This window comes from Dreissena polymorpha, chromosome 6 (assembly GCF_020536995.1).
Source record: "Dreissena polymorpha isolate Duluth1 chromosome 6, UMN_Dpol_1.0, whole genome shotgun sequence".
In the NCBI taxonomy this organism is placed as follows: domain Eukaryota; kingdom Metazoa; phylum Mollusca; class Bivalvia; order Myida; family Dreissenidae; genus Dreissena; species Dreissena polymorpha.
The window spans coordinates 53,553,321-53,581,131 of record NC_068360.1 but is presented as its reverse complement, the minus strand read 5'-3'; the positions used below and the strand labels follow the sequence as shown (position 1 = coordinate 53,581,131).

The window sequence follows — 27,811 nt, the reverse complement described above, 5'->3', positions numbered from 1 at the left end:
GCGAAAAATATTCAAAAATTACGAGTGTCCGAAAATTTAGAGACATAGATGTTATGGTAAGTACGCTGAAATCTGACGAAAGATTTACTACACTTAAGCTTTATGAAGTTGAAGTTATAGTCTGTTGTTGTTTTTTTAAAATAAATTTGGTTCATGAAAGAAGTAACTGGATTGACGTGAAGTTGTTGTTCAAAGGAAAAGTGGACATGCCCGCCACAGGTTAAATTCTTGACAGCTTCAAGGTTGTTTTTTTTACATAGCAAAATACTCATCAAAATCCTTTCATGGAAGCTCGAACGAAATCAGATAAAAGGTACAAACAGAATAAAGCGCAAAAAACCTAACTAGTGAATCGACAAGAGCATGGCCGAAAGAATTAAAAAGAAAGAGTTAACGAAATAATAATTCATTGATAAATTGCTGTTCAACACAATTTTAACGATGTGGAAATTGAACTTTCGTGGGTAAATATAGGTAAAAAACAATAACACTTAATAGCGGAAATACGTGTTGAATTTCATACAGCGCTAATTTATTGGCCTCGTTCGGTGTAACCTTTGATTCTTTATGGGTTTTTATATTTCTGCGTGTGTCGATGACCCTGGTTGGGTTATAACACGTTGTTCTTTAGGTCATTACCCAATGTCCCATTATAAATTACGTCAATCATCATCTTTATACCTGCTGATTTGGCGCACTCATTTGATACTTAGAAAAAAAGTTACCGAAATCCGTTACTTTCATGACCGTTTTTTTTCATCAAAATAAAACAATACCGTATTGTCACATAATACCTGCACACGATCGGTCATTTGAGCAATAACTTATTCATTTCTTATACAACATCTTGAATGAGAAAATGCGTATTTCTGGTTAGTCTTATGAATCAGATGGTTAAACAGAGTTAACCTATCTTTTGTTTTATGGGGCATTACTCGCAACCACACATTTCATATGAATCAATTCAAATAAGGCCCTCATGTGTTCTTACCTTTGTTATATTGGATCATTCTTGACATATCCGCTCCTATTTGGAGCTTCATTGGCCATAAACAACATAAAAAGCCAAAGCACAACAGATCTAACAAAATGTGGAGTCTGTTTAATTAGACAACCTTTATGAATTTGAGGCTCGCTCTCAAGAAACGGGGTTTAATGCATGTGCGTAGAGTGTCGTCCAAGATTAGGCATTTGCAGTTCGCACAGGCTTATCATGGGCGACATTTTCCGCTTTGATTGTATTTTGTTATTAACGGAAGTCTCTTATCAGCAAAAATCCAGATAAGCCTGTGCGCACTGCACTGGCTAATCTGATGCGACACTTTACGCACATGCATTGAGCCGCGTTTTCCCAGTGCGAGACTTGTTTTTTTAGTCGGCAGCTTTGTTATGAGGCTTCAAAAAACGCGTGTCTGTCTCAATACGAGGCTCGATTCTGCTTACACTAGTAGACGCCGTTCTGCAAATTAAACTTAATGAAGCATGAATTGTAAACATGAAATATAGCAAAACATGTCTGGTTTATCCTTGATTCTCTTATCTTTAATTTGCTCTTAAAACTTCATAGGTCTTCAAATCTATATTAATTAAATGCGCCATGATAAGTTGTAGAATCGACAATTTTTTTCTCTTTCGACAATTTAAAACCTGATAGTACATTTTGAGTCTCTTTGTTGCCTTTAAAAGTGCATGAGCTTGCATATGAGCTTCGTTCTGGGAAAACGGAATTCATGTGCGTAAATTATCATCCCAGTTTAGCCTGTGCATTTCGCACAGGCTAATCAGGAACGGCACTTTCCGCCAGTACTGGACTTTCGCTGTCTGTCGAAGACTTCACAGTCTAATCTGGGGCGACACTTTACGCACATGCATTAAGACCGATTTTCCCAGAGCACGGCAAATATTCATTAACTGAACTTGTTGACAGCGATCTTCAAGTACAAAACATCAACGTCAGTGACGGCAATGTATCGACGCCCCTCTGTGATTACTGAAAACATTATTACGCAAACGTTTTTGTTGTTTGTTGTTTTTTACCCGATGGAATTTCACACATATGGGTCATTATACTAATTGTAAGTCTTGTTGTTTTTAAGTCCTATTGACAAGAGTATGCTCGCATGGTCACCGTTTAGCGCTTTAAGGCGACCTTATATGCCTGTTGAATTGTCATTTGCTGACCACAATGAAGTGTCCGACAAACGCTACGATGAAACAGCGAAATAATGCAATGAAAAAGCAATATGGTCAAATGATGTTTGGATCAGTACAGATCTAAGCAATATATAGACTGTTTACGTGATTTTGGACGCTGTTATTTGACCTGTCAATAAACAATTTTAAGAACAACATATCTTTCTAAAAAAGCAACTTTGAATGATGTTCACGCCGTCATGCGTTGCGACAAAAACAAGCAAATTCGTTGAATTGATATCCCCCGCCAATATGCTTCTGGACACTCATACCAACGTTCAATGAAATCCGCCAAAGCACTTCCAAGATATGGCTCTTGACACACAAAAATCATTTTTTCAAGATACAAAGGGCCATAACTCTGTTACTATCAGATGTTGTACAATGCCATTTGGCGTGCATCATCCTATTATCCATATATATATACTCATACCAAGTTTCAACAAAATGCGCCAAAGCACTGCCAAGATATTGCTCCGGACGGACGGACGGACGGAAAGACGGACGGACAACGCCAAAGCAATATCCCTCCGCCTATGGCGGGGGATGATAAAAATAAAAACACAAGGTCGGACAATAGTTTTGCGAATGTAATTTCATAATGAACATTTAAATAGCATATCTTTATTTTCCAAAATAGCAATTTTAATTGATATATAAGTCAACACGCATCACAACAAAAATGAAAAAAAAAATTGAGTTGGTCAATTTAAACTTTCATATTTTATCAGCTTTTTTTAATTAACTAATGGAGTTATTCTTTGTGTAAAATTTTCTCTTTACTTGTAAATCAGAGACCTAAATTGTATTGTCCTGAGTGTCACTTCTAGTGTCGGTCTCGCTTAAGCTATATAACGCGTTAACAAAATGTAGGTCAAATGCTTCGACAAAAAACAGCTTAAACGGACTACACAGGCTAATCTGAGAAGATACTTTAGGCACCTGCATTAGGCCCCGTTTTCCCAGAGCGTGGCTAATATTAACCCATTTATGCCTAGTGGACTCTCCCATCCTTCTAAATTGGATCAATTTATTTCCAAAATTAGGGATTTCTAGTATATTTATTTCTATATTTAGAATATTTCTTAAAGAAATTCCTTTCAGCAAACAGCGCAGACCCTGATGAGACGCCGCATCATGCGGCGTCTCATCTGGGTTTACGCTGTTTGCAATGTCCTTTTTTTCAGGACGCTAGGCATAAATGGGTTAAGCTTCTCGACCTCCTCGACATGATGTCAGCTAGGTGGGCATATTTGAACGGGCTACCTGCGGGGCGGACGGAGGCAATCTGCCATATACAGTACATGTATAGAATAAGTCCTGTTTTTACGTCAATTTGCATTTACTTCACTCCTACTGTTGCATCTTGGTCATGACGTACAATTCCGCCCGATGAAATGTTATTTAATACGATGAAATCTGATGAAATATTTTCTACACTTACGTTTTATGAAGTTGAAGTTATAGTCTGTTTTGTTGTGTTTTTTTTCCTTTTAATTAGTTTGGTTCATAAAAGAAGTACCTTGATTGACGTTAAGTTGTTGTTGAAAGGACAAATGGAACATGCCCGCCACGGGTTTAATTCTTGAAACCTAAAAGTTTGTTGTTGTGTTCTTAAACATAGTTTAATACTCATATGCCTTTGTCTAAAAAATGCAGCAGACAATTACCGATTTTTTTCCAAAATGAAAAAAACTGACAGAATGCTTGCATGGATGGAAGCTCAAACAAAAATAGATGACAGGTACAAACAGAATAACGCGAAAAAGACCATACTAGTGAATCGATAAGAGCACGAGCGAACGAAAACAAGAACGAGCGAACGAAACAATAATTCATTGATAAATTGTTGTTTAAACAAAATTTAAACGATGTGGAAATTGAACTTTCGTGAGTAAATATCGGTCAAAAATAGACACTTAATAGCGGAAATCCGTGTTGAATTTCATACAGCGCTTATTTATTGGCCTCGTTAGGTGTAACCTTTGATTCTGTATGGGGTTTTTAAACTTTTTTTTATATTTCTGCGTGTGTCGATGACCGTGGTTGGGTTATAGCACGTTGTTCTTTATGTCATTACCCAATAAATTACGTCAATCATCATCTTTATACCTGCTCATTTGGCGCACTCATTTGATGCTTAGCAAAATGTTACCGAAATCCGTCACCTACATGACCGTTTTTTTTATCAAAATAAAACAATACCGTATTGTCCGAAGTCACTCTTAATAACTGCACATGATCGGTCATTTGAGCAATACATTATTCATTTTTGGTACAACATCTTGAATGAGAAAATGCGTATTTCTGGTTAGTCTTATGAATCAGATGTTGCAACAGAGTTAACCAAACTTTTTGTATTATGGGGCATTACTCGCAATCACACATTTCCTATACATCAATTCAAATAAGGCCCTCATGTGTTCCTACATTTGTTATATTGGATCATTCTTGACATATCGCGCTCCTATTTGGAGCTTTAATGGCCTTACAGAAAATATAAATCCAAAGCACCACAGATCTAAAAAACTGTGGAGTCTGTTTAATGACATGCTATAATATATGATGTTAAGCGTGTTCTTCATTTATTAAACTTTGGCCGAAAAGCGTATGGGGAAATGTTAAAAAACATTAGAAGATCAGTTTATATTTATAAAGGCGAATAATCGTCGTAAATAATACTTTTTCTTGGTTCTTTGAGATGCCGCGTAGGAGCGTAAAATGATTTTATTATTTTCTATGCCCACGAAAATTGCGATATATGATTTACTGTCATTTTGCGGCTGATGATCAATCAGGTCATTCACTGTTCGGTGTATTGTGTATGATAGTGACATGACAGATGGTTGTGGATTCGCTATGACGTAATACTGACAATTAAGAATGGATTAATGTTAGCGATCAATGACCATAATTGCATGCAAGAATCTCGTTCCTATTTAGCGATAAAATTAAATGATAATTTGCGGATAGCATTTCTACCTTTTTGGTTTTATTAAACCAACACTCAAATTTTTCCAAAATGAGAAATGTAATTTATTGACCAGATAAACGGTAATACCGGTAATATCGATGAATCGTTCTTTAAATGAGACTTACGTACCACACATTTGAAATGTACATGTAGGTATAAGAAAAGGTCTGATAAACAAACATACGCTTTTTTACGGGCTTTTGGCTTAACCCACGACTTGTGAAGTTGCTGAGTTACTCACACGTCACATACATATGAGTAGTGTTCTGAGAAAACTGGGCATAATGCTTGTGCGTATAGTGTCGTCCCACATTAGCCTGTGAAGTCCGCACAGGCTAATCAGGGACGACACTTTCCGCTTTCATGACATTTTTCGTTTAAATGACGTCTCTTCTTAGCCAAAATCCAATTTAGGCGGAAAGTGTCGTCCTTGATTAGCCTGTGCGGACTGCACAGGCTAATCTGGGACGACACTTTACGACCATGCATTTTGCCCAGTTTCCCCAGAACGCGACTGATATATGCTTATGCTCACATATTAATCAACAGAAGATCACTGCATACGATGCACCAATTATGACATTGTATAAGAGCGCCTCTCTTATGTGTTCAGTTTTATTCCAGCATCCGTTATACATATGATCCAAGTTCTGAGAAAAAGGGGCTTAAGTGCATGTGCGTAAAGTGTCGTCCCAGATAAACATTGCAATGCGCACAGGCCAATCAGCGGCGACACTTTCCGCCTCAGCTGGATTTTCGTCGTTTAGAAGAGACTTCTTTTAAACGGAAAAACTCCATTAAAGCGGACAGTGTCGATGCTGATCAGCCTGTGCGGACTGCATTGTTTAATCTAGGACGATACTTTCCACTTAAATGGAGAGAGAGAGAGATTTAAGATTCGAGTCGCACAAAGGACGCGTTCTGACATGGTTGGTTTCCATTGTAAAAATAAACGCCCGATGGGTAAACTTTATTTCAGCTTTTTTTCGGGATAAATCTGGTATACTTAAAACAATGACGGCGTGATTTTGTTTGTTTGCACTCTTTATTAAAAGCTAAGATCTCGAAATGTTGGGCGTATGAAGATCGAGGTTTATGCTTTGATATATTTGACGAATTCAAGTTTGTATACCTTTAACCAAAACTGACCGCTAAATTATGCAATAACAACGCAACATAGTGACGCATGGCAGCTAAATCGTGGACTTCGCACGTTGTGGTGTCATAATGATACTAACATTACAAGATAAATGCATAATGGACCAAACTAATTGATAATTGCTGTGGAATCGTTGAAACGAACGTACTCAATAACCTCATGGTCGGTGCAAAAACGACCACTAATTAGAATGTCTATGACTCAAGCCTGAATCAAAACCCTAATCAAGAACTTAAAAAAGACCAACATTATCATTTTCTCACATTACAAGTGAGTATCAGTATTATTTCCAGCGTAACGTTTCGGATCAAACCTAGTGCCCATGATAAATATCGCTATTGGAGGCCGTTATCGATAGACCATAATATCATACGGTAGGGTGTCGTACCATAACATCGCACGGTAGGGTGGCGTAATGTTGCACAGTTTCGTCTGCATTGGGTTTAATGTCCGTCTGGCGGTCACGATGGTAAGCTTTTACTGGTCATCATTTCACTGATTAGGAATGTGACACTTGCTCCCGGGTTTTTTCTTTAGAATTAAGTCGAAATCCAATAATTTTCGGTAAGTATAATTTAAATCGGTCATTTTTTTTAGGAAACTGTCATTAGCTGACCGCAATGAAGTGGCCGAAAGTTTGACGCTACGATGAAACAGCTGAAACGATGAAATTAGTTTTTAGGGGTAAGTGGTTGCATATGCATGCAATATTTATCACGCTTCGTTGTTTTAAAGGAATAGGACGCGAGCTATCGATTAAAACTCAAAAATATTGTGTGAACGTCTGTCCCACATTTATTCTTGTAGACCGTTTGGCTCGAAATATTGCGTGGTTTTCGACCGACTGTGAGTAAACGGCTGGACGGATTTCTTTGAAGTAAACTTTTTTTGAAAGGTTGTCCAATTGCCCATAAGAGGACCAAGGGATGCTTTTGATTACTATTATTTTTGACATTTTTGCGGCCCGCGAAGAAAGGCCTATGAAAATTCTAGTTAATGACCTTGTTATGATTTTAATATCAGAGGGTGGGGATTTTTTTTTCGCTTTTTTTTTCATTTTTTCTCTCATTAAACACGATTTTATATATTTATTTGAATAAACTATCCAGGGTACGTTACCCTCACCTGTGATTTCATTCAGGGTTTACATAAAATCCACATATCTGGTTTTTAAAACTTAGCGATTTCCATTGATTTTTAATGTCACGCGTAACCACCACGCGTATTCGTGGCGTAACTAATAAAATGCAAAAAAAAGTTATCCCACCAGATCAGTAAAATAGTTTTGCAATTAAAAGTTTATACTTAAAAAAGGATATATTTCATTTTTAAAATGGCAATTTTAATGATATTTAATAAGCAATGCGTTACACTCAATGCACACACAAACCAAATTCCACACGATCGGACAAGTTTTCAATTTAGATTTTCATATTATATTGACCGCATATTCATTATTCAATAATTTAAATCCGTCTTTTTTATGGTTCTCGTTTTTTCGGTTCTTATTAATAAATGTTTCACTAAACTGTAGGCACGTAAACGGTTACGTTATCCGATGTCATGTGCTGAACAAATATGGTTGTATATCATTTTCCTAAAAATGAAATAATGTTATTCAAATGTTATATATGTTTTCACTAAAGTAAAATATCTAGTAATAAACATTTACTGATAGATCTTTGCTAGAGCATATCTAATTGTTTAACACATTGCAGGGACCTATACAAACAAATAGGTCACTGCACATTGTTAATTGCGATTTGCAGAGCGCATACAGGTTGTCGTATAGAAGCGAGGCAAGGACCTTCTTACTCTGCACTGGGTGATCAATAATTACTCCCCTTGATTTTTTTTCTATTATTTTATTCATTCGTACAATACATTACACAGCGTCCATCGAAAGGAAAGACGTATATACAAATGTAAAACAAAACTAAAATGAAATGTAAATCCGCGTTATTCCGACGTAAATTCAATACATTCTTAAGAAGTAAGCTTAACTTGACAAATGAAAAAGTGTGCAGACAGTTTAGATGGTACGTTTCTGATCAAGTATTCAAGTATTTAATAAATGTCTTTAAGCACTGAAATTTTTGCCTTTATTCATCAGTTAGCTTTAACTATTCTAGAATATGCAAGCAACATGTTATATGCTCATGATATGGAGTGAAAATAGTCATATACGATGTACAATAGCATAGAATCTGAATTCAAAAAATTATATTACAAATGAGGAGTATTGAAGCTATTTAACAGGTATACGCTTTCAAAGGTGGGTAAACCCACCGTAATACCTCTAAAAAGAACTTTAACAATCAGTATTTAAAACTCATAACTGGTTTGTTGCATTAACAGAATCTCTAGATGGTTTGAAATAAAAACATTGATAGTGATAAGCATGATAATTAAGTTAGATACAAATCAATGTTTTTTTATTTCTTGCAAGTTGAATGCAATGAAAAATCCAACATATTTTGACAATGAAATTCATTCGGAATAGATACTTGTACTTAAAAATACAAAAGTTTATATATTCCCCAGAATTTGAATGACAAAAATAAGCATGCAAACAAATATAGAACAGTATTAAGGAAATGATGAGATGAAAAAAACAAATGCAATATAAATGGTCAGTGTATATACATGCATATGGTAAATCTCTTTTCTTGAAGAAAAGTTACAACTTTTAAAAGGACTTTGCAGATTTCTTCAATTTTTAAAGTTCATTATTACATGCTTAAAATTGATACATGACAACATTTGAACTAAATAGCTACAGTATATAACACGAACAGATTGTAAGATTATTTTTAACCCCACCTGGGCTCGAACCACTGATCTTTGAATACAAAATTGTTAGACATTATGTACTTGATATAGGCAATCCATGTATTTTCTCAAAATATATCAAACACAACAGATACACTTTATTCAATTGTTTCGTGTTTGAAAACGTAATTTTATCAATTTCTAACAATAAAAAAGAAATTGTATTTTCAATATAAGTCTACGTCATAAGTGTTGTTTCACCCCTATGTATATTTCAATTAAGGAGTAAAATAAGTAAAAATTTCATTTGACAATCAATGACCAAGTCTCTTAAATGTATGCATGCTGACTAAAACAGACAACATTTTTTGTAAATTGTATCATCAAAGGTCGCCATCAAAGCGTTTCACTGTCAGTTTTACAATGTTTATGTCTGAACAACTTTACACAGTAAAATTATTACCAAGCAATTGAAACATTCAACCAAGAATGGAGTGCAGCTTGCAGATGTCTTATATATGAGCCTTGATTTGGCAAATAAGGGCTTAATGCATGTACATTAAGTGTCCTACCAGATAAGCCTGTACAGTCCACACAGGCTCATCAGAGGCTGCCTAAACTAAATTTTTGTTTGGAGAGCCTTCCTTTAAATCAGAAAGTATCATTCCTGTTTAGATTGTTAATATTGCACAGTCAATCTGGGAGACACTTTATTCACATGCATTAAGCCCTGTTTTCCCGGTTCCAGACTCATATTTTATGGGGTTTTGTGTGCCAACATCCTATTTATGGAGTTTCCCAATCCAGCAAATGATCAAACTCATGTCACAGAACTCAGCAAAACTGAAATGTAAAACACACAAAATGCATTTAATCATCTCCATCAGTGGAAGACTAGTCAGTATTGATTCATTAGCCCATATGAATAAGTCTTTAATAAAAAATCTGTCAAATTCAAGGTCAAGAGAATTTGATGGGCTGATGTTTTTTATTGTTAAACCAAACGCATTCATTTTTAGTCACTGAAGAATGTGGACCTTCTTAACTTGGACCATCTATGCCCAGAATTGGGTCAAAGTCAAGGTCAAAAGTTTTTTTCTGGTTGACCAAGAATTTGAACCTTGTATGGAAATGAAGGGGGAAGGACAGACTGCAAAAAAAACGGACAGACACTATATGCCTTCTTGCAAATATAAATGCTGGGGGCATCAAACTATTTAACAGTCCAATGTTGTTACTCCTGTTTGTTAATTATACAATACACAAGTATTAATTTAAATAGAGAACAGAAAAATGTCATAAAGATCTTGATGCTATTTTACACATAAAACATGACTTGCAACATGTATAAACTGCACAAAAACCATTTTATTGGAAAGCTTTGGGAATAATTTCCATCAAAAACTGCTCATGTAGGATATAATCTGTTAAATATTGTCCACAAATAATAAGTTTGCACTCTCTTGGCATTTTCAATTTGAATAATATGAGCCATGTCATGCCAAAAATGGATCTTATGCAACATGCAGCCAGGGAAACTTGCACAGTCTGGTCAGGAAAAACTTTGACCTACAAGGAGACCAGCAAGCCCTGATTGACTTTTAAGAGGGTAGCTCCAACCCATTGACTTTTAAGAGGGTAGCTCCAACCCAAACCAAACTGCATGAATATGCAGGCTAGTCTTCAGCCACTGGCTGCATATTCCATAAGACCCATTATCAGATTACGTGGCTCATATGGTAAATCATGCAATGTCAACAAAATTGTTGCAGCATACATAATATATGTATGCAAAAAATGGATGGTAACACTAGAAACATGAAAGCTGTAAAAAAAATGACCAACACAATGTAATCAACATTATTCAAACTTTTTTTAAAAAGGAAGTTTTCAACAATTTACCAGAACATGCATCTAGGAGCCAAAATTGCTTAAAACTCTTATTTCTCCTGTAAAATTATGAAACAAGAGAGCCAAGATGGCCCTAGTTCGCTCACCTGAGAGGAGTCGGTTCATTCAATCTTTACCAAACGTCAAACTTGACCTAGATATTGTCCAGACAAACATCCTGGTCAAGTTTCATCATTATTGAACCAAAACTCTGGCATATTGAGCGTTTTTGTTTTTGTAAGATTTGACCTGGTGACCTATATTTTGAGTTGACCCCCCCTTACCAAACATCAAACTTTGCTTACAAAAATGCCATGTTTTTCAACTGACCGAAACCACTTTTGAACTCGACCAACATATCATTTAGGCAAACATTTTTACAAAGTTACATGAAGATTGGGTATGAAATGTGACTTCTACAGTGTTTACAAGGTTTATCTTTTTTTTGACCTAGTGACCTAGTTTTTGACCCAGCATGACCCAGTTTCGAACTTGATCGAGATATCATTGGGACAAATCTTCTGACCAAGTTTCATGATGATCCGACATGGAATGTGGCCTCTAGAGTGTTTACAAACCAAATGTGGACGACGGATGGACGGACGGAAGACGGACAAAGACCGGTCACAAAAGCTCACCTGAGCAATCAGGTGAGCTAAAAAGGCAGATGCAAAATTACAATTAAGAAGGGGTGGAAAATTAAGTTCACTTAAAGGTTAAAAAAAAACAACACAAATCACTTCAAATAACACAACATCAAAGTTCAGAAAGATCGCAATATACACTATAAGAAACCAGATTACAAGGTAGACCTTTACTTTAACTTCAGTGGGTGGTGCTTTGATCCTGTTTTTTTCTCATACCTACCAATTTATTCACGCAATATTATAAATGTTCAACCATATAATGTATATAAACATTACAATTATCACAACATACATAAATCATTCACATTTCTCAGTAAATCTCTTATATTCCCTCAGTTATGTTAATCCAATCTACTGTTTTCAGTAATTTTGTCAACTTTCCTGTAACAATTTCTTACATGCAAACCCTGCCTAAAGCAATAGAATGATGTATCTTAAAGTACTCAGTCGTTAGACAACACATACACAAAGGTGACGCAGGGTTGCTTACCTTCCATCTGTTACCACACTCATTACAGAAGACAAATGTGGTCATAGGTTCATCAGAACTTCGAGTCTGCAACTGAATCACACAAACAAGACAGGTTAGTGAAACAAATCATGTAAGGTATTAACCCTTTGCATGCTGGGAAATTTGTTGTCTGCTAAAATGTCATCTGCTGAATTTCTAAAATTAGCATTTTCTTCGATTTTTTTCAAAAAATACTATCAGAATAGCAAACAGTTTAGATCACGTGAACGTGGCGTCTCATCAGGATCCAAACTGTTTGCAAAGGCCTTCAAAATTCGGTTCCAGCGCTGAAAGGGTTAACAGCTTTCTGAAGAAGAGACTTTCAAGATGACTGAAAACGATATTTGAATCAAACAAGAGCCATGTTAACATGGCCATCCTCGCCGAAATGTATTTGCTTGTATGAGAACATTTGTTTTAGAGAGTAGAATAATATTTGTAAAACACGGCACCTGTGTCATCTTATTATATTTCAAGGACCAATAAGTTATATAGTGTTGGAGTTATGCTGAGAATAAAATATATGGCAATGAAAGAAAGGGAGGAATAAATTTAAAAAGATGGGGGGGTTATGTTTTACCTGTGTCATCTTATTATATTTCAAGGACCTATTAGTTATATAGTGTTGGAGTTATGCTGAGAATAAAATATATGGCAATGAAAGAAAGGGAGGTATAAATTTAAAAAGATGGGGGGGGGTTATGTTTTAAGTTTCAAGTTCATCCCTGAAATAAATTTGAAGTTAAACTCTGGACAAGAATTTAATGTAAAATTATTATTATATAAAGGGAGTTTCAAGTAAATCCCTTTGGAAGATTTGGAGTTATGCTCCGAACACAAATTTACTACGAAATGAACACAAATTTACTAATAGAGCCAATGTTCAAAACCTTAACAAAATGTTAAGGTTTTAGCACGACGCGGACAGCGGACGACACGAGCTGGCTATGACAATACCTCGGGTTTTCTCCGAAAACGCCCAGCTAAAAACTACAGCAGTTAGAGTTATGGTTCATGTTCAATGCACTTCTCCTGGTCTGTTTATATTTCTAGTTTCAATTAAATTCCTTCAGTAGATTTAATAAAGAGTTATGCTCTGGACAAAATTTACTTTAAAATTGAATAAAGGGAGATATTTAAAAACTAAGGTAGATACGTTATGGTCCTTAGCCACTGCGCTTCTCCTTTTTTCCATCTGTTTATATTTCAAGTTTTACGGTAAATCACTTCAGAACATTTGGATTAATACTCCGGACAAAAATTAATTTTGAAATAATATAAAGGGAGACAAGAGCACCGCATAACGGGTGCCATGCTCGGCTGCGGGTGCATTTTTGAACAAATGAAAGCTTGTCAGATTTTATTTTTTTTAGAGGTCACAGTGACCTTGACCTTTGACCTAGTGACCCAAATATGGGTGTGGCGTGTAGAACTAATCAAGGTGGAGCTACATATGAAGTTTCAAAGTTGTAAGTGGAAGCACTTTGATTTTAGAGCCAATGTTCAAAATCTTGACAAACTGTTAAGGTTTTAGCACGACGCATACGGCAGACGACACACTGACGGCCACGACGACGGACACGACACGACGAGCTGGCTATGACAATACCTCGGTTTATCTCCGAAAACAGCCGAGCTAATAATTAAAAAACTAAGGTAGATAGAGTTATGGTTCTTGGTCACTGCACTTCTCCTAGTTGCCATCTGTTTATATTCTAAGTTTAAAGTAAATCCATTCATAGATTTGGAGTTATGCTCTGGACGAAGTTTTGGACGGAAGGACGGACGGACAGAAGGACGGACGGACGGAAGGACGGACAGATGGACGGAGATTATTACTATATCCCCGTCCCAAATTTCGGCTGGGATAACAAGCCACACTCTACTAATACTAGGCTTAATTCATGCGTGTCCAGCATTATCCCAGATTTGCCTGTGTAGCCTGCACAGGCTTATCATAGACAACACTTTCTACATACACTGGATAATCATAGACAACACTTTCTATATACACTGGATAATCATAGACAACACTTTCTACATACACTGGATAATCATACACAACACTTTCTACATACACTGGATAATCATAGACAACACTTTCTACATACACTGGATAATCATAGACAACACTTCCTTTATACACTGGATAATCATAGACAACACTTTTTATATACACTGGATAATCATAGACAACACTTTCTATATACACTGGATAATCATAGACAACACTTTCTATATACACTGGATAATCATAGACAAAACTTTCTACATACACTAGATAATGATAGACAACACTTCCTTCATACACTGGATAATCATAGACAACACTTTCTATATACACTGGATAATCATAGACAACACTTTCTACATACACTGGATAATCATACACAACACTTTCTACATACACTGGATAATCATAGACAACACTTTCTACATACACTGGATAATCATAGACAACACTTCCTTCATACACTGGATAATCATACACAACACTTTCTACATACACTGGATTATCATAGACAACACTTTCTACATACACTGGATAATCATAGACAACACTTTCTACATACACTGAATAATCATAAACAACACTTTCTACATACACTGGATAATCATAGACAACACTTTCCACATACACTGGATAATCATAGACAACACTTTCTACATACACTGGATAATCATAGACAACACTATCTACATACACTGGATAATCATACACAACACTTTCTACATACACTGGATTATCATAGACAACACTTTCTACATACACTGGATAATCATACACAACACTTTCTACATACACTGGATTTTTCGGTTCAGAAGAGACTTTATATACATAAACAAGGGCTGTTTGTAAAACATGCATGCCCCCCATATGGGCTCTCCGTTGTAGTGACAGCCATTGTGTGAATATGTTTTTTGTCACTGTGACCTTGACCTTTGACCTAGTGACCTGAAAATTAATAGGGGTCATCTGCGAGTCATGACCAATCTACCTATCAAGTTTCATGATCCTAGGCATAAGCGTTCTTGAGTTATCATCCAGAAACCATGTTACTTTTTCGGGTCACCGTGACCTTGACCTTTGACCTAGTGACCTGAAAATCAATAGGGGTCATCTACGAGTCATGATCAATGTACCTATGAAGATTCATGATCCTAGGCATAAGCTTTCTTGAGTTATCATCTAGGGGTCATCTGCCAGCCATTATCAATCTACCTACGAAGTTTCATGATCCTAGGCATAAGCGTTGTTGAGTTATCATCCGGAAACCATTTTACTATTTCGGGTCACTGTGACCTTAACCTTTGACCTAGTGACCTGAAAATCAATAGGGGTCATCTGCGAGTCATGGTCAATCTACCTATCAAGTTTCATGATCCTAGGCCTAAGCGTTCTTGAGTTATCATCCGGAAACCATTTTACTATTACGGGTCACTGTGACCTTGACCTTTGACCTAGTGACCTGAAAATCAATAGGGGTCAACTGCGAGTCATGATAAATGTACCTATCAAGTTTCATGATCCTAGGCCTAAGCGTTCTTGAGTTATCAACACAACACTTTCTACATACACTGGATAATCATAGACAACACTTTCTACATACACTGGATAATCATACACAACACTTTCTACATACACTGGATTTTTCGGTTCAGAAGAGACTTTCTATACATAAACAAGGGCTGTTTGTAAAACATGCATGCCCCCCATATGGGCTCTCCGTTGTAGTGACAGCCATTGTGTGAATATGTTTTTTGTCACTGTGACCTTGACCTTTGACCTAGTGACCTGAAAATCAATAGGGGTCATCTGCGAGTCATGATCAATCTACCTATCAAGTTTCATGATCCTAGGCATAAGCGTTCTTGAGTTATCATCCGGAAACCATTTTACTTTTTCGGGTCACCGTGACCTTGACCTTTGACCTAGTGACCTGAAAATCAATAGGGGTCATCTGCGAGTCATGATCAATGTACCTATGAAGATTCATTATCCTAGGCATAAGCGTTCTTGAGTTATCATCCGGAAACCATTTTACTATTTCGGGTCACCGTGACCTTGACCTTTGACCTAGTGACCTGAAAATCAATAGGGGTCATCTGCCAGCCATTATCAATCTACCTACGAAGTTTCATGATCCTAGGCATAAGCGTTGTTGAGTTATCATCCCGAAACCATTTTACTATTTCGGGTCACTGTGACCTTGACCTTTGACCTAGTGACGTGAAAATTAACAGGGGTCATCTGCGAGTCATGGTCAATCTACCTATCAAGTTTCATGATCCTAGGCCTAAGCATTCTTGAGTAATCATCCGGAAACCATTTTACTATTTCGGGTCACTGTGACCTTGACCTTTGACCTAGTGACCTGAAAATCAGTAGGGGTCAACTGCAAGTCATGATCAATCTACCTATCAAGTTTCATGATCCTAGGCATAAGCGTTCTTGAGTTATCATCCGGAAACCATTTTACTATTTCGGGTCACCGTGACCTTGACCTTTTGAACTAGTGACCTCAAAATCAATAGTCAAAATCAAAATCTGCGAGTCATGATCAATGTACCTATGAAGTTTCATGATCCTAGCCCCAAGCGTTCTTGAGTTATCATCCGGAAACCACCTGGTGGACGGACCGACAGACCGACCGACATGTGCAAAGCAATATACCCCCTCTTCTTCGAAGGGGGGCATAAAAATCTACAAATAAACAGAGAGTGTTGTCCCTGATAAGCGTATTCAGATTCCAAAGACTAATCTGGGATGACATTTAACAGTAACATGCATGCATTTAGCCCGGTTTCCCAGTACATGTCTCAGATATGAAGCACCTACTGTTATTTGGATTGAAAACCATAGTCAATATCTGCTAAACACTATCTACAGTGTAAGAGAGGGAATCGGTCTTCAATCTATTTTATACAGCTATTATCCGACTATCTCTGATTTGATACAGCAGTGATTGCATGTAACATGCAAAAGTTTGCTTTTCAGAATACCCTGTTAAAAAATCAGTTTCCTTCTTGGCCACTGTGATATGCAAGAAGCACAAACGAATATCCAGTCAGTAACAATTTATCAATGTCTTTACAAGACATTTCGGAAACTTCATCCTTTTAACATCCAATGGAATCCAAAACAGCTGTCTTTACACATACACGTTCATTGACCCTTATGAATGTCAACTGACATAATAATGAAATTAAGCCAATTTATAATTGTAAAAAGGAAAAACATTCACCACAACCCATAAACAGCAGCAGTTTGTGCATACCGACAACCTTAAAACAATATGAGTCTCGTTCTACAAAATTGGGGCTTAATGATTTTGTGTAAAGTGTCGTTCCACATTAGCCTGTGCAGTCTGAACAAGCTAATCAGGAACAACCCTTTCTGCTTTTGTGAAATTTTTCGTTTAAAGAAAGTCTCTTCCAAGAGAAAATCTAGTTTTTACGGAATGTGTCATCCCTGAACAGCGCAAGCTATTCCTCGGTGAAACTTTATACACATGCATTATGCAAATTATCCCAGAATCATCTAAAGTTGCACGTACCTGGTTGTAAGTACAGTTACTCTTCCCACATTTGCCACATTTGAACAGATCTGTTGTAGTGCCCCCAGTTTTCGCCATCTGATGATCATCAATCGCCTCTTTAGTGTATTTGGCTCGCAAGTTCTTCATTTCAGAACTGGCCATCTCCTGTTCTCCATAGAACAGCAAATCACATCAATAACACAAGTCCTTGTCAACAGCTTGATTTGAGCTGCGCTCTGATAAAAGCGTGCAGATTCATTTATCGAAACTGTTTGCAACAAATTACTGCTATTAGATAGAGATTGTTCACTTTAACATTTTAAGCTCACTGTTGATAATTGATTGCATATTACAACAAGAGATGTGTTCGTCAGAAACACAATGCCCCCTATTGCGCTGCTTTGAAAACAAAATTAAAAAAATTTGACCTTTGACCTTGAAAGATGACCTTGACCTTCAACTTCCACCACTCAAAATGTGCAGCTTCATGAGAAAGCCACTTTGAAATTATATATTTTTAGACCTTTGACCTTGAAGGATGACCTTGACCTTGAACTTCCACCACTCACAATGTGCAGCTTCATGAGAATGCCGCTTTGAAATTGTTAAAAAAAAATTGACCTTTGAATTTTGACATGGAAGGATGACCTTGACCTTCCACCACTCAAAATGTGCAGCTTCATGAGATACACATGCATGACAAATATCAAGTTGCTATCTTCAATATTGAAAAAGTTATTGCCAATGTTAAAGCTTTCGGACGGACAGACGCCAAATATTTGACATTTGACCTTGAAGAATGACCTTGACCTTTACCTTTCACCACTCAAAATGTTCAGCTCCACGAGATACACATGCATGACAAATATTCAGTTGCTATCTTCAATAGTGAAAAAGTTATGGCCAGTGTTAAAAGTTTTTGGATGGATGGACAGACCCCATATATTAGACATTTGACCTTGAAGGATGACCTTGACCTTAACCTTTCACCACTCAAAATGTGCAGCTCCGTGAGATGCACATGCATGCCAAATATCAAGTTGCTATCTTCAATATTGAATAGTTATGGCCAATGTTAAATTTTTCGGACGGACAGACACCATATATTTGACATTTGACCTTGAAGGATGAACTTGGCCTTCACCTTTCACCACTCAAAATGTTCAGCTCCATGAGATACACATGCATGCAAAATATCAAGTTGCTATCTTCAATAGTGAAAAATTTATGACCAATGTTAAAGTTTTTGGACGGACGGACAGACGCCATATATTAGACTTTTGACCTTGAAGGATGACCTTGACCTTCACCTTTCACCACTCAAAATGTGCAGTTCTGTGAGATGCACATGAATGCCAAATATCAAGTTTCTATCTTCAATAATGCAAAAGTTATGGCCAACGTTAAAGTGTTTTTTTTCGAACGGACGGACAGACTGACATACACACATACTGACATACACACATACTGACATACACACATGCTGACATACTGCCTGATGAACAGTTCAACTGCTATATGCCACCCTACCGGGGGCATAAAAACCAGTGCAACAAGTAACAAGAGATGTGTTTGTCAGAAACACAATGCCCCCTACTGCGCCGCTTTGAAATTAAAAAAATAAATTATTATATACCTTTAAAAAATATTACTTCCCTTGTGAAAATGATCTGTACCTGCCAAATGATATAAAATAGAAATTATCTTCCTTTAAAGCTTGTAACTTCCCTTGGATTTTGTTTTTTCACCTTTGACCTTGAAGGATGACTCTGACCTTTCACCACTCAAAATGTGCAGCTCCATGAGATACACATGCATGCCAAATATCAAGTTGCTATCTTCAATATTGCAAAAGTTATGGCCAATGTTAAAGTTATCGGACGGACGCACAGACTGACAGACGGACTGACAGTTCAACTGCTTTATGTCACCCTACCGGGGGCATAAAAATTTGTGTTACTTACAAAAACACAAACAAAGGAAACACAGATATATTCTAACTGTATTCTGAAAATATAGATCACAAAAACACAAATGACAAGGAAGAGAAATATATATAAAACCAAACTTATTATATAAGTTATATTTCGGTCCATCCAGCTTCTTGGAAATTGATGTGTTTCTTGTGAGGAGATAATTGGGTAGATTGAAATATAAAAATGAAAAAAAGTCAGGATTTGGGCCAACTGCTATATACTTATTATCATTAAAACTGAACAAATTATGCTCATTTTGTTTAGAAGATTATAAATAAGTCTAACTCTATGAAAACAGGGCTTAATGCTTGTGCGTAAAGATTTCACCCAGATTAGGCAGTGCAGTCAAAACAGGCTTATCAGGTTTGACACTTTCCGCCTAAACTCACTACGAAGAAACTTCCTTTAAACCATAAATACCATTGAAGCCAAAAGTGCTGTCCCTTATTAGCCTGGGCAAACTTGGAGAACACTTTATGTGCAGGCATTAAGCTCTGTTTTCCTACAACGAGGCCTACTTACCTCAGCTGTCATCTTTGATATTCTGTCCGCAGGTATGAGACCACACAGTACGTTGGCTCTAAGGTCGGGGTTCTTCACGTCTTTCAAGTTGGCCAGCCTACTACGCACACGGTTTTTATACTTAATCTCCGTGTTTTTAAACTCTTGAAATATATCTTGCATGAAAGTTAAGGTTACATGTGATAGTTGTATGCACGTGAAACAAAATGAAACTCTTGGTATATGTCTTGCATGAAAGTATATAAATATAATAATTGTACGCACATGTTAATTGGTTCTGCTAATAAAGAATAAATGTCTAGAATCTTGGAATATATCTTGCATGAAAGTATATAGATATATTAACTTTATGCACATGTAAATGTGTACTGATAATTAATTCAGAAACAGCCTGTAACTGTTTTCAGTTCCAGAGCCAATACAACCATAATTGGGTCCGATTTGAAGAAACCACAACAAAGCCATTTTTTTATCAAACATGATTTCAAAACAAAATACGGAATCACAAGGGAAACAATATATTGTAATACTGAATACTTACTTCTTCATAAGACGAATCAAAGTTTCATTATCATTAAATCATTATGTTAAAAGCTCAATTGCGTCAAAAAAACCTATGGCTTATTGAAACACCCTCAAGTCCATTTCATGGATAGACTTGGGTAGAGCTCACCATGAGCATGTTATGCACGGGTGAGCTTACCTAAAACAATTCCTGAAAAGGATACTGTCTTCGATGGCTGCGGCTAACTCATCTGGATCAAGATGACCTGGTTTGCTCCCTTAAGATCAAAAAGTAAGGTATTTGATTAATGGACATTCAATAGCAAGATTGAATATGAAAGGTAACTTAATTGTTCATTTTATATTCCATTTGGTGTTAAATTAATAGGAATTCAATTTTACCATTTAATACCTTATGCCAATTCTTCACTTTTTCAGTTTATAGAAATTGATATATTTAAACATGCAATCTAGAGTTAAGACATCATTACCTACTTACTCCATAAAAGGGTTACACATTTGAATGTTTGCTCATATCAGCAATATCTGGGGCTACAACATTTCATGCACAACCCTACATAATTATTAATTTGATAAAGACAGGCTCTAATTGACCTCCAGCAACTTGGGAATAAGAGTCCAGCAAGGGCCATGGTAAATCTTGTAACCTTTTATATGAGACTCGCAATGGAAAAAGGGGGTTATGGCATGTGCATTAAGTGTCATCCCAGATTGGCCTATGCTGTCAGCACAAGATAATCAGGGACAACGTTATCAGCAAAACCTGGATTTTTTTGCAACATATAGACTTACTTTAAACTAAAAAATACAAATACCGGTAAGGGGAAAGTGTTATCCCTGATAGCACAGGCTTATCTGGGATGTTCCTTTTATTACATTAAGCCACATTTTCCCACATTATGGCTAATATATAGAGAGAGGATACTGAAAGTACAACTGCATAAATATATATTCAACTTGCTTAGAAAAATAAAAGGCCTGTCGTCTTTCAAAGGAATTATATCAAGAAACAAGTCATGCGTTTGTGAAACACTATGCCCCCCCCCCCCATATATTTGACCTTTGACCTTGACCATTCACCACTCAAAATGTGCAGCTCCATGAGATACACATGTATGCCAAATATCAAGTTGCTATTTTCAATATTGCAAAAGTTATGACCAAGGTTTAAGTTTTGGGACAGACACACACATACAATGACAGACAGACATGCCAAAAACAATATACCCCCACTTCTTTGAAGAGGGGCATAAAAAACAATCACCATCAGTTTTTAAAGCGGAACTTAGCAATTCCCTGCATTTCAATCTGACAGGATCGTTGGTATCGGATGCTAATGTAGACAGTCGGCGTCCTGAGCTGTCATCAGTCTTTTCAGAGTCTTCCTTTCCATCGGTGCTATCTCCATTCTTGCTCGAGGCCTTCTCTTTCTTGTCAGGTTTCGAAGAGGAGTCTGCTGTAATATACATGTGTTTATTAATTTACTGAAAATACACCAGGGGACACCTTAAGGCTGAGACAGCTGCCAAAGTGAGCGTAAAGTAACTCTTTATTTAGTATAATGTTCTGGAAAAAAGCTTAAACAAGAAACAGACGGAGACGGGCGATGCTCCCCAAAGTTTTTTTTTGTCACAATATTGCACTATATATTCAGATAAAAGGAAACGTCTTGAGGGGCATAACTTTGGACAAAATAATACGATGGATGGTTTAGCAACTTAAAAAATTCAAAGGGCCATAACTCTCTAAATAAATCATTAAACCAGAACCCACAAATAACATGCGCATCTCCTCAGGGTAGGTAAGCTTCCCATAAAGCTTCATTGAATTCCAGTCAGTAGTTGGGGGGACAAGAATTGCACTATATGTACAGTTTATAGAAAATTTCAAAGGGCCATAACTCAGTGAAAAATCATCCGACCATAACCGGCTGATAATATGCACATCTCCTGTTGGTAGTGAAGCTTCCCATAAAGTTTCATTGAATTCCGGTCATTAATTGCTGAGACATAGCCCGGACAAAAATTGTGCACGGACGGACACACGGACAGCAAAGCCGCGACTATATGCTCCCCCCAAAAATTTTGGGGGAGCATAAAAATCAATGGTCACAAATGTCAGACACTGACAAGAGTCTACATACATTTTATTTCACACATTTTGATGACTTGAATTTTTGTTTAAAAATTTGCTGCCATGCAGGAAAACCTATGATCTTAAAGTCCATTAACTTTTGAAGAGTCTGCACAAATATTGTTTGAACACTCAAAACTTTCACATTTACTTACCTGGTAAAAGTTTCTTCCATATCTTGATGAGATTTTTGGACAATGAAATGACCTCTTCAGTTTTACAAGCTCTTCGGAAATTGTTCACAGTTATTCCAATCCTTGTTTTCTAAAGACAGATTGTTTGATAATAAATTGACAACAGCAACTATGACTAAGGGAACACGTCTTGCAAAGCATTCTGTGATAGTCAATAATGAACAACTTATACAACCATCGGACAAAGTGAGGGTTTTCTACTTGAACACGTTCAGAGATTTCCAAAAATGTTTACGTCACACGGTCATAAAAAAAATTAACAGTTAACACAGTCGCAAGCCTAATATTATAGAAAGTTTCCAAACAAGGCAATATGTTTTATACACAAAACAAAAATTGCCTCTACTGCAATTACTGATTTGTATTAAATATTATAATTAAATATCACAATGAACTTGTGGCAATGAAAGCCACAGCATAACTCTGTAAAGTATTCATAGAAATTTCGCATGAAATTAAACAAAATAGTATGGTAATTTATGGATTCTAAACTTTAAATGTTTAATTATCCTTATGCTTAAAAAATAGAAATAAGATTTTTTTTATAATCGAAATACTATGTTGTGAATTCCGCAAATGATATCTTCCCAAACATCAGAAAAAGGCTTTTTTTCTTTAGGTCATACATAATGCAAAGGTTTAAACAAGAAATGTTTTTGTAAGAAACACAATGTCCCCTTCTGCGCCGCTTTGAATTTTTTTTTTACCTTTGACCTTGAAGGATGGCCTTGACCTTTCACCACTCAAAATGTGCGGCTCCATGAGATACACATGCATGCCAAATATCAAGTTGCTATATTCGATATTGCAAAAGTATTCATAAAATGAGCGTATTGGCCACATATATTTTACTTCTGACCTTGAAGGATGACCTTGACCTTTCACCACTCAAAATGTGCAGCTCCATGAGATACACATGCATATCAAATATCAAGTTGCTTGAATATTGAAAAAGTTAATGCAAATGTTAAAGTTGGAGCAAACAGACAAACAGACAGACAGGGCAAAAACAATATGTCCCCCACTATAGTGTGTGGGGGACATAAAAAAGATACCTGAAGAACATCCAAATTCATAGGCAAGTCTTGAAGTTTCTTCAACAAGTCAACTGCTGATGATTGTTCCTGTACATGTAAGATGAATCAGTTATTTTATTATCATATTTATTACATTCTATTGGCTTTCCAAAAAACAGCATAAGTCCAAATTTGTGGAAAATGAATAAATATTTTAAAATGTGTGCATTATTTCAATATATTATCAGTAAACTGAAATTTTACAATAAAAAGTACTATTTAAGCATGTTGATACAATCAATTAAATGATAGAGTTGCAAAAAATATTATATGCACCATTTTGGGGAAAGTGCGTTTTAATTTTTTGTAATAAAGATAATTTTGTTAAAGTAACAATCACGCTCAAAAATATCGAATATATCGTTAAATAAAGCTAACCCATACAAAAATCAATGTTCCTTTTAGCAAAATGCAAAATTTCAACGTTAGATGTTGTCTGGTAGAATTGATTTAACGAGATACAAACTGCTCGTTTTTATTTTTTGTGGCCACAAATAATTCCATTTATATCTCCCGTGAAATATCCGAACATTTACGGGCTAACACGAGATTGGATACGGTAAGCGTCGGAAGCATGACGTAGCTCTCATGAATAATCATTCTGTGAAATCAAAATTAATTCTGGGTAACTGGAACTTAGTGAATGCGAAAATGGCTTGTATAAATTATGCAAATGAACGCAACCCGAATGAATCCGATCCTGACTCGAAAGCGAAAGTAGATTACATCGTGGAACGATATTTAGATATTTAGATGCTTAAAACATGCCGAATGCTTGTAATATAACGTTTTTACATCAATGTTACTTGTTTTTAGGGTCTTCCTATTGTAATTAACCATCGTATGGTACTACTTGTTGTCGAATGTTTTTATATAGCATAATACAGTAGCCGTATCTATTGGTGAGTGTGATAGGGACTTTAAGCCAATTTTGGTGGATTTTTTTTGCAAGAAAAGTCACAGTGAATTGCCTCATCATTGTGTATTGCTTTTTAATAATATTTTCATTATTTAAACAGGTTCACAGAATAAAAAAAATCTTACAACATAGCTGTTGGGTAATTTATGTGTGTAAAAGAACATTGCAGTGTATGGATCAAACTTAGCTGAAATAATTCGCGTTCAGAATAAATCTGAACGCTGAAACTCTGGTCTGTAAAAACCATAACGAAAAATAAATACAATATTATTATGGGAATTACAGTATTTACAAGTGTATATATCTGAAATCTACCTGTTGTTTGATGAATATGAACTTAGGTCACAAAAATTAATTGTATTACATTTAAAATCATAGACATGGAGCGATCATTTTCTCTAAGGCAGCCATTTTGCCATTGTTGTTGTTGTTATTTCGTACCATAGCTATTTCATACCTATTACTTTTGGGGTATTTTGTTACTGTCGATTCTAATATTTTGAGTTATAATAGTTATAATTCTTTTTTTGCTTCATCTTCTTACTATTTCCAATTTCATTTCTTACTGTTTTGCGCATATTGCACACTTAATTTTTGTGTTTGAACTCAGTTACAAACATAGTTGAATTAAACCTCCAGTTCAAGGGAGATAACAAGAACCCTTTACTATATACGGATTTATATTGGATGAAACAAACTCGAAATATAGTTTATTAACAGGTAAATTTCGACATATTTTGCTCAATAAATACTATTTAGGCAACGTTCTTTCATAATAGTCACAAATATGTGTGTATTTAAATTCAGGAGTGATGCAACCGAAATTAGTGTCGGAACTCTCGCTATTAAAAAGATAGAGTGGACTATTGACGCCAAGAGTCTGCCAAAGCAAAAATCATCAAAAGACTCTAAGGCGGCAATTTATATTGACTAGGATCAAACTCACACAATCTGTTACTCTTAGTATAGCAGATTTTACTGAAAATTTACCAAATCAATGTCCTTCCTGGCCAATAACAAATATAAGGTAGCATACCAAGTTGATGCTCAGTATATTGCAGTTTGAGCCAGTAAAATAGACAATGTTAAAACAACCATTTTGTGGTTCCGCGACTTTCAGTTTCACGCAGACTGTGAAGACCCCTCAGTTTATACAGACGAGACTTGCAAAATCAGTCTTATATGTAAATTTCACAAAATAAAAACAAAAAAAAACAAACCACTCCGTTAAGCCCAAAACACAAGCTTTTTTGATAGATTACATACTTTTTAAAGAAATGTCAGAACTACATCGCGAAAATATATTACAAAACTTACGGTTGTTTTGGACGATATCATTTTCTCCAATTTAGAGCGAATTTTTAATACTTCGTCTTCGGTAGGCATTTGTATGGTTATTTATTTATTAAAAATGCAGGTTATGGGACCAGATGGAAAGTTGAGGTTGGGGAATTGAGGCCTTTTTCAAGATACTGGATTATTTCGACGCCGCAGTCTATTTTTAGATTTTATAATTATCCGAGCGTACGAATATTTTGCAAATAAATGCACACTTATATTTTCGGTCAACGAATGTTACCAGTATTCAAATAAACACAGAATGTTAGTTTTGATGCAGTAAATCATGAGAAGATAGGAAAGCAATTACTATTATTCGAGTACATCCATTATTTTCGAATAGGTGACAACATACTAAAATTGTACCATCAAGTTGTAACGTCATTAAAATGTGACAGCATACTCGAGTAACTCTAGCGATATATTAACGTTTAGTTTATAGATCTCTGGTCACTGTTATCACGATTTGACAGTGATATGACGACATCTAGTGCAGTGTGTGTGTGTTTCGAAGTTTAGTTTAGCATGATCAAATATGTTTGACGTGATCACACAATGTTTTCGTAGCCTTCGGTTTTAATTTGAGGCGAAAAAAATTGTACCATGGCCCGTACTGACAATACTTCAAAAGAAATGAAAATGTTGACTCCGTTTTTAACGGATAGTTAAACTTTCAAGATGGATTATATCAGTTTAAATTATTTTGGAAATTTTTGGAAAAATCACCCGCAATCGATAAGAGCGGAAGTAGTTGTGGACGTCATTTGACGTCGCTTTCGTGGAACCACGCGATATTTAAGAAACGGCGTCGTTCGCTGGCAGTAGAAAATTGTTCGGCAAAGCGGTTCGACGTGCATTTTTAAAGCTGTCACAAAAACGAAGATATGGAGTCAAGAAACGAAATAACGGCAAAGAACCTCTGGAGGCGTCTGTCACGAGGCACGAGAAAAGAAAAAGTGAGCGGGTTAGCGGAACGTTTGAGAAAGTGTTTTCGCTGCTAGCATCCTGTTTCAGACTCGCCCGGTGCACGGAACCCGACTTTGATATCAGCTCCCTAATAAAGGGAGGCGAGTCTAACACAACCCCCCACGTCTGTCACGAGGCACGAGAAAAGAAAAAGTGAGCGGGTTAGCGGAACGTTTGAGAAAGTGTTTTTGCTGCTAGCATCCTGTTTCAGACTCGCCCGGTGCACGGAACCCGACTTTGATATCAGCTCCCTAATAAAGGGAGGCGAGTCTAACACAAACCCCCATCTAATGAAGGCTCCAAATTACCGTTGCTTGGACTAGTCCCGTGTTTGAGTACCCCACATCTCGATACCTCAAAAAGGCCGATCTGAAGGCTCAGGTGTACCTGCTGGAACTCATATTCCGGAAGCAGTCCGAGATCCTGGTAAGGCATGGGCTTCGGACCTACGTCCAGCAGACGATTCAAACTGCCAG

General features: G+C 36.4%; 1 protein-coding gene across 3 annotated transcripts; it reads right to left on the bottom strand.

Moving 5' to 3' along the window:
- Window positions 1–8,171: 8,171 nt before the first annotated feature.
- Window positions 8,172–26,555, bottom strand: LOC127834568 (transcription elongation factor A protein 1-like). 3 transcript variants are annotated; one of them, XM_052360546.1, is made up of 10 exons: window positions 26,349–26,555; window positions 24,092–24,160; window positions 22,998–23,106; window positions 21,974–22,165; window positions 20,913–20,966; window positions 20,185–20,339; window positions 17,705–17,851; window positions 12,126–12,197; window positions 11,001–11,047; window positions 8,172–9,941 (listed from the first exon to the last, which is right to left on the bottom strand). In XM_052360546.1, exons 1-9 carry the CDS (start codon window positions 26,415–26,417, stop codon window positions 11,039–11,041), a joined length of 876 nt encoding a protein of 291 aa, XP_052216506.1. In that variant the 5' UTR covers window positions 26,418–26,555; the 3' UTR covers window positions 8,172–9,941; window positions 11,001–11,038. The 3 variants fall into 3 exon arrangements, with proteins under 3 accessions (XP_052216506.1, XP_052216507.1, XP_052216505.1); XM_052360547.1 differs by lacking the exon at window positions 11,001–11,047 and having other exon boundaries at window positions 21,974–22,162; XM_052360545.1 differs by lacking the exon at window positions 11,001–11,047 and having other exon boundaries at window positions 26,349–26,554.
- Between the last annotated feature and the right edge of the window lie 1,256 nt (window positions 26,556–27,811).